Genomic DNA, 8,353 nt, shown 5'->3' with positions numbered 1-8,353 from the left:
CCAGCCATGTCAGTGTCTGCGTGCACACTGCTGAGTAAAAAATTCGGCAGCAAGATAGTATTTTTACTTACACAGAGTTTATTAGTTTATTCCAGCCTCATAGCCCTGCATGTGTAGATGCAAGACATTTACTGCTAATTAGGCAACTCCGCAGTAAACATCTCGCGCAGATGCATTTGACAATCATAACAGTCTTTATGCTTTCTTTTCTCCTGCCCATCTTGTAAAGGAATGTTTCTTGTTCCTGATTCTAAACTAACCTGCCATAAATTTTGAGTAGTTGTTGTTCTCTCTCTAAGGTTTAAGTGGAAGTAAAGGAGACACTGAACGATTTATACAGGTTTACTATAGCTATATACATGTTTCAACTAAGTCAAAACATTTCTACAATATTTTTTTAGATAAGGGCAAATATTTCTACTTTAATTAGGAAGACCTGTTTTTAGGTTTTGTTTGGACAGAGCCTTGTCCTGGAAGAAACCTGACTTGTCCAACCATCCTGTTAATGAAAATGAATTACTAATATATACCTTCCTTTCTTTATTCCCCCCTACAGAAACAGTTAGTTGCTCAAAAGATACATATAGAGGAGAATGAAGACAGAGACACAGGGCTTGAACAAAGGCATAATAAAGAGGATCCAGACTGCATCAAAGCAAAGGTGCCCTTGGGAGACTTGGATCTATATGATGGCACATACATCACTTTAGAGAGCAAAGATATCCGGTAATACAATGATACCCTTGTACTTCCCTAAAGTTTTACACAATGAAAATTAATATAGCGTGTTATGGGATCAAGATAGCATTCACACAGACCATTTGAAAAAAAAGAGAGAGAGAGAGCAGTTGGATTTTACTGTGGCTTAACATTTGGAGGGGTCTTCATTATTTGGGAAACTGCACTGCCACTGACTAAATTAAAGTACAGATTAAGGTATGAAAAATTATGCTTTTTCCTCAAACTAATGTACTTCAATCCTGACTCGCCAAGCCACTGGTGCATTCCTGAGTTTCCATACAGCTCTGCCAGTGAGTCTTCTTCTCCAGTCCAGGCTTCCTTCTGACCATATAATAATAGAAGCATAGAAAATTAGGGTTGGAAGGGACCTCAGGAAGTCATCTAGTCCAACCCCTGCTCAAGGCAGGACCATCCCCAGCTAGATCATCCCAGGCAAAGCTTTGTGTAGCCGGGTCTTAAATACCTCTCAGGATGGAGATTCCACCACCTCTGTGGGTAACCTGTTCCAGTGCTTTACTACCCTCCTAGTAAGAAAATTCTTCGTAATATCTAATCTGAACTTCCCTTGCTGCAACTTGAGACCATTGCTCCTTGTTCTGTTATCTGCCACCACTGAGAACAGTCTATCCCCATCGTCTTTCGAACTCCCCTTCTGGTAGACCAGAAACCAGTCAGAGGAATTAAGCTAAACTGTGTGGTATTTAAATGTTTTTGTGTGTTGTTCTGGGTGGGTTTTTTTATAGTAGACAAATGTCCTATAAGGAAATGAGTGGCGGTTTGGAGAGGGGAAGGAAACATTCACAATAGTCATGTTCAATTTTAAATCAAGACAGACGTGGATTTGGGCCCTTGGATATAAAAGGCTGGTGTTTAGCTGCAGTGCTTAGTGCTCACATGCCTTTTGTTTTCTGTGTGAAGTTTGTCTGGTACATTTTCAGGGATGATCTCTGCCTACAGATGTACTTGAGAAAGTGAGAAGAGGTTTATTTTAAACCAGTGGTTCTCAACCAGGGGGGCACAAGATCATTCCAGGGATGCCACAGTGTGATTGCTGCCACAGCCAGGTTGAAATGCCCCACATACCTCCTTTAGGGGCAGATTAGAAAGTAGCTGTGGCTGAAGCCCAGGCTCTTCTTGCAGCCCTTCCCAGTCTGACCCACATGCTCCCTATGGAAACTGAGGCATACCAGGTAGTTGGCACTATCCCACACCTCTCTTTTTCCAGGAAGAGCATGCAGGGTCAGAGCAGGAATTTTGTGCCTCTGCTCCTGCCTGCTTTAGGGTTTTTATTAGAAAACCGTAATACAGGCAGCAGCACCATGGTTGAGAAACACCAAGGTAAGTGGAGGCAGTACAGTGGTTCTCAACTATGGGTACAGCCAAATTCAGAAGAGTTGTGGAGTGTCCTAACCAACCATATTGAGAACCACTGTTTTAGACAATACTCTCCCAATCTGAATTGCCTAATCTCATTTTCACATCTGTTTTATTTCTCATCCTAGTTCATAATACTTGCACATTTGTAAGAGGCTTCTCTGGTCAGAATGTATGTCATCTGCTTTGCAGAAGGAAGATTGATTAAACAATAACATACTGAACCAACAAATGTCCTATGAAATGCACTGTCACAGGATATGAACACACACATTTGAAACATTTCAGAAAAGGAGCCTGCAGCTGCTGTTGGGTTCTACCAGATAGGACAAGCTAAGAGCCACACAAATGTAGCATATATGCTCCAACTTTAATCCTGGATGAAGCAGTGGTTCCAAGCTCCTGCACATGTACTGTTAGAGCAGAACAGCTGCTACACAGTTTGGAGCAAGAGTTCCTCTCACATATTGAAACGGCTCCAGATGTACATGTGTCCATACCCAGAATCTCCTAAATACCATATAACTACCAATCTGTCTTTTATAAGACAACTGTTAGTTTGCTGAATTTAGGCCTTGCTCCAGTGTGCAGCACTGATACTCCTGATATGGACACAGAAGTCTGAGAGAATACCACTACACTGCTATCTTGCTCAAATTCAGAGAAGCCATTTTAGATCAGAGGTCACTAACTACCACAGAATACCTACCCCATGCATCTTTTAACTCTGTTTATCAATAGTGACTCCTCTGGACTTTATCCATGCTCTAGTATGTAGTTTGTTTTGCTTTCTGGTTTTAGCCCTGAGGATTATGTAGACACAAAGTCTCCTGTACCTCCAGACCTGCAACAACCAGACTGTACAAAAGTTCTAGATCTTCCATACAGCATTCATGCTTTTCAGCACTTACGGGTGAGTTGTGAGGTGCTTTTTCCCCTGCCCTTTTTTCATCAACTGCTCGCTGCCACCTGATCGGGAAGGTAAAGGTCTTGCTGGTAGCTGTTTTCTCAACCTTATTTTTATTGGCAAGGTTTGAAAGTTGATTTTTATCCTTCAGGATCATTTTGATCTTATTGTTAGAGATCACATTGCTTCTGTACTAACAATATTGTGCCTTGATTGTGTTCTTTCATAAAAGAAAGGTATGCAGTTCCCAAAAGTCACTTTTTGTCTTGCTCTTCTCTTTTAACAGGAATAAAACTGTACAACTTTAGGGAAATACCTTTTTGTGTGTTCCCACATTAGTACTTCATCAGTGTCAAATGGCAACTTTCACCGGAAATACTTTTGCTTTGTTCTGAGGATTTTTTTTAGTTTTAAATCTTGCATTTAATTTAGCTGCATGCATATATCCTGATTACAGGCATTTTGCAATGTATAGAGATTCACTGCCAGAAACTTGACCGTTCATTGGCTGCCACATAGCTAAGGTTAAGTATGTCTACTGTTGCCTTATACAGGGATCTGACACTTTGAATACTAAGGCCTAATTTACACTAAAAATATGCTGGTAGAGTTTATGTTGGCAGACCTTTCTACAAGAAATGCAGTCTTTATCAGCAAAAGAATGTTTTTTGTCAGTATGACTTGTCTTGTTCCCCAGTATAATAGACTTGTCAGGCAAAAACCACAAGATGAAGCTATGCTAGGGTTTTGGCAAGTATAGAAATGCACAATAATTATATTTCTAAGCATCCGTGCTGTAGCAGCAACATTATGCACTTCCACTTAGCAGCTATCTCTTGATCTTTATATTTAATCACTCAGAAGCTCTTGAAATACTTCTGCTATCTTAAGTAGAGGAAGAATATTCTTGTGGTTATAGCAAGAATAGGCCCTCTTAATTGTTTCTTGTTTCTGTCACTGACTCTCACCTTGGGCAAGTCATATAAGTTAGTTTTCAAAAGCTCATTTTTGGGAACTCTTAATTTTTGCAGTGCCCAAATTGAGGCAACTTGGGCCTGGCCCTTAGAGAAGCTAAATACTTATCACTGAAATCAGTGGAAGCTGGAAATCCAGTTTTGGTTTTATCAAGCTGGGTAAATAAAAAAAACCCCATGCATCCAGTACTAAAAGCTATTTTTGGAAATATTTACATTTTATTTCTCTTTTAATGTTTCCCTACTCATAAGAGTCAGTATAATGCTTATATTTCAAGGATGCAGCTTAAAATTTGTCAAGTATATTCAGATCTTCAGACAGAACATGCTACAGAATCATAAAATATTGCATTTTTAACTCTCATGATAACCTACTGTTTTCTAAAAACAGTACTTCCCTTGCTCTGTTAAAAGTGTGTCAGTTATCTGTTGCATTCTCTTCCCATGGTGTAGGGTGTTCAAGAGAGAGTTAATCTTTCCGCACCCTTGTTACCTAAAGAAGATCCTATCCTCACTTACTTATCCCGACGATTAGGAAGAAGCATAGAAGAAATAGGCCATCGCATTTATGAAGGTCTCATGAAGGTATGATATTAGGGAAATTATAGTTGTGAGGGCCCAAAATGTATACTAAAAAGTTTTCATGGTATTTGAGGTGAAGGCCACTATATGTGCTCTGGGCATCCTACTCACCGTGCTAAAATACCAGCAAATGTTGAGATCCTTGGTATGCATGTCGTTATTAAAAAATCTGTTTTCCAGTGGATGGCTTCAGATAGACATTCATTTTTACTGGAAGAAATTTCTTCTAGTAGAAGTATAGCCTGGGAACTAGACTGAACAGTTTTCCAGTCCCATGGCTGGAGAGCTTTACAAGCAAGATCTCCAGCCATGGGACTGGAAAAATGTCTACACTTGTACAATGTAAAGTGTACCAAAGAAGAGGCAGGGGCTTTGCTGGCTCCCACCAGCTTCCCCTTACTGTCCAGCTGAGCAGCGATTTAAAATTCAGTGACTAAGAGTTGATTTCTTCCACTCCCGTTGATTTCTTCCGCTCCAGCTTTTAAGTAACTGCTTCGCTGCTCAGCTGGGAAGCAGGTTAGCAAGGGATAGGTGGTGGGAGCCAGCAAAGCCCCCTGTCTCTTGCCAAAATCAAGGACTGGCAAGTTTGGGGAAGAGGCAAGGAGCAATGTTTGCTGTTCCCATCACCTCCTTGACAATGGGATGGGGAGTAGAAGGGGATAAGCTGCCCCCAGGCCTTTGCAAGACCAGGATAACCCTAGTGTTAGGAAGGCAGGGAGCCTTGCTCAGGCCCCACATCTCCTAGGACAGAAGTTAAGCCAATGGCAAGTGTACAAACGTTCAGTCTCCTGGTAATAACTCTTCAGCAATTCTGGCAATTCTCCTGTTACAAACTGAACTTTTGTACCTGAACAATGTTCAGTACACCAAGAACTGCAGTGAGGAGTAGCCCAAAAGGGGTAAATTGATAACTTGTGTTCAGCTTCAGTAACTGATGTGGCACATCAAGGCACAAAAATCACATGCATTTCTTTCCCATCAAAGTTTAGCTGAATATTTTCAAGGTATTTAAAGAGCAAAAACATGAAACAAGGGAACTAATTCCATTTCCTCAAAGGTTTTTCTGCACATATTCATTATTCAAATTTAAACCTAGCTGTTGGTTTGCATTACTTATGTGCTAAACCTACACCATTCTGAAAGTCATTATTGGGAGCCAGTTCCCTATTGATGCATTTATTTGCTCTTCCTTCAAATACTTACAACTAAATGATAAGAATATTTAGTTTTTTAATTTAGTCTCTGTCGTTAATGGGAATGTTCTAACCCAGCCTTTTTGTTCCTACCTTGGTTCTTGTTGCATCTCATGTTTGTTTCTTGCAGAACTCTTCTTCTTGGGTGCTCTATAATATGGCATCATTTTATTGGCGAATAAAGAATGAGCCATATCAAGTAGTGGAGTGTGCCATGCGGGCTCTCCACTTCTCCTCAAGGTAAGAACTGCTGATGAGAGTCCTTTGTCAGGCTTTTTCTTAGTTTAAGGAGGAAACAGTTACTGAAAATGTTCTCTAATGTATGTTAGCAACCTTTATTTAGGCATTTGCTTTTTATACCCCAGTTCATTTTACTTTTTTATTAAAAACAGGAAAGACCAGGATGCCCAAGTTAAAAAAAAATATGCATTTGGTTTACATTAGGATTGTGTAGGATTTTACTTCGGCAAATTACAAAACTGAAAATAGTAGAAGAAGGGTAATTTACCACATTTTTTAATAGAAATGTAACTACTAAATTCAGTAAAAAGGTAACGTTATTCAGACTTCTTTATTTCTTTACAAAATATGCTGCTGAACATGTGGTATAGTGAGCTTTGACTATGCTGTCCGGTTGTCTGACAGGTTTTGTTAACACAGTCATGTGATACTGGGAATGCAGAAACAGTGGTGACTTAACAATGTTTAGGCCCTGGCAACAGCTGTGGAGCAGCTGTGCTGTGGTATTTTGGTCTGATGGGCAGCATTATTTTTTCCCTATCTTAGTTAGACTTGAGATTTAGACCAATTTGAATTAGTAAGGTTCAGCTGTATCAAGCAAAGTACATTGTAACTGTCATATCCACAGCTAACGGTGCACCAATAGAGATTTTTGGGGCTGATACCGATATCTGGTATTTAGGGAGGCATATTGGCTGATGCTGATCGGATTTCTGATACAGCTGCCTGCAGCTGGTAAGTTTGGTGTGGTGGAAGGGGAGGGGCGTGATGGGGGCAGATCAGCGCCCACCACAGTGAGGGAGGGGCAGGGGATGCCCAGGCAGGGCAACGGGGGGGAGGGGGAGGTGGCTCCTGCTGCTGCTTGCACCCCAGGAGGGCACGGGGGGGCATGTGCCCCCTCCCCCCAGATTTACCCCAGGGGGGCAGGGGGCAGGCTGCAGCCAAGGCTGCACAGCACAATTCTCTGTGGGAACTGGGCTCAGAGTGAGCGCTGGCAGCATTGGGAGGATATTGGATCCACCCCAGATTTCACCGCCACTCTGCTCCCAGTGTCACCACAGGCCCGGCTCTTACCAGCACTTGGGTGAAGGTGGGTCATTGAGCCGGAGCTGCGGCTGGCAGCGGTGGCACTGGGAGGAGGGTGACAGCAAAATTTGGGGTGGATGCAACATACTCCCAGTGCTGCTGGTGCCCAGCCCCTGCTGAGAAGAGCCTGGCTACAGCCTGCCCCGCCCCATGCAGATCTGGGCCATGCAACCCTCCCCCACCTGTGCCATTCCCAGGTGCAAGCAGTGTCAGGAGCCACCTTCCCCCAACAAGCCATGGCTCTACCCCCTCCCCGCCACCCTGCTTGGGTAGCCTCTGCCCCTGTCCCCTCCCTCACTGCAGGGGCCTTGATCTGTACCCCCCCATGCCCCTTCCTCCCCCCTTCCCTTCCACCACAATGGACTTGCCAGCTGGTGGCAGCTCTCCACTGTGTTCGTCGCTGCCTGGGCATTTATCGGCCAAATTATCAGCCCCATCTGGCCGATATCCAATACAGCCATTTTTCTTTATATCAGTAATGATCCAATATTGAACCAATGTATCGGTGCACGTCTGATATCCACCCAATATCTGTATCCACCATTGTATTTTAATCAATGTTTAAGTAGGGGCTCAAAGAGAAAACAAGCTTTTCTATGTAACTTCAAATATCAGTTTTAGAAATCCAGTAGGATTTCAGATGAACAATTTTAAGAAGGTTTAACTGGGACAGGAGGACAAGAGAAAACAGGCACTTCCTATAAGGTTAATTGATTAACTCTGAAAAGTGAAGAATGTGAAGGTTTTTATTTCGTGTTCTTTGTAGTTGGGATGGGCCATTATGCTCAGTACTGAAGAAACGTCTGCTGGCCCATTGTGAAGCCAATGTTAAATTGTGATTGCTTTCTTTTGAGTTTATAAATTTACTTTAAGCTAGTGCTTCAAGAAGTTGTGCTTCTGCCAGCTGTAGCCAACCTCACGTAGTCCTTGTTATGACAAAATTAAACTGTTTAGTTTTCTGAATGTAGCAAGATATCACTGCTTTGAGTACTTTGAGATCAGTGCTGTTGCCTTGTTATGGTTCTGGATTCAGCTTTTGGAATGGTAAAACTGAAGAAAAATCTGTTATAGCTGAGGAGCAGTTCCTGCTTCTGCCACAGAACTGATCTTGAACAAGGTTGCTTAGTTGATTCTGCCTGTTTCTATAGAGAAATACAGGCATAAAAAATGTCTTGCTTTATGAGGATGTTAGGATGATATATATTTTTAATGCAAATACTATTGGGAAGGAGTTCAGTGATACACCTAGGAGTGCA

The 8,353-nt window shown here is 42.0% G+C and overlaps 1 protein-coding gene across 1 annotated transcript in view; it reads left to right on the top strand.

Annotated features, from left to right (window-relative positions):
* TTC17 (tetratricopeptide repeat domain 17) overlaps positions 1-8,353 on the top strand; it is a 107,906-nt gene that overhangs the window by 33,825 nt on the left and 65,728 nt on the right. The window contains exons 3-6 of the mRNA XM_019519367.1: positions 557-726; positions 2,917-3,028; positions 4,450-4,581; positions 5,902-6,011. Coding sequence (XP_019374912.1) covers positions 557-726; positions 2,917-3,028; positions 4,450-4,581; positions 5,902-6,011 — 524 coding nt within the window. The remainder of the gene's footprint in view (positions 1-556; positions 727-2,916; positions 3,029-4,449; positions 4,582-5,901; positions 6,012-8,353) is intronic.

The sequence above is a fragment of the Gavialis gangeticus genome, unplaced genomic scaffold (assembly GCF_001723915.1).
Source record: "Gavialis gangeticus isolate Ggan-Ray unplaced genomic scaffold, GavGan_comp1, whole genome shotgun sequence".
NCBI lineage: Eukaryota > Metazoa > Chordata > Crocodylia > Gavialidae > Gavialis > Gavialis gangeticus.
The sequence above is the reverse complement of the archived record's forward strand: the minus strand, read 5'-3'. Positions and strand labels throughout refer to the sequence as shown.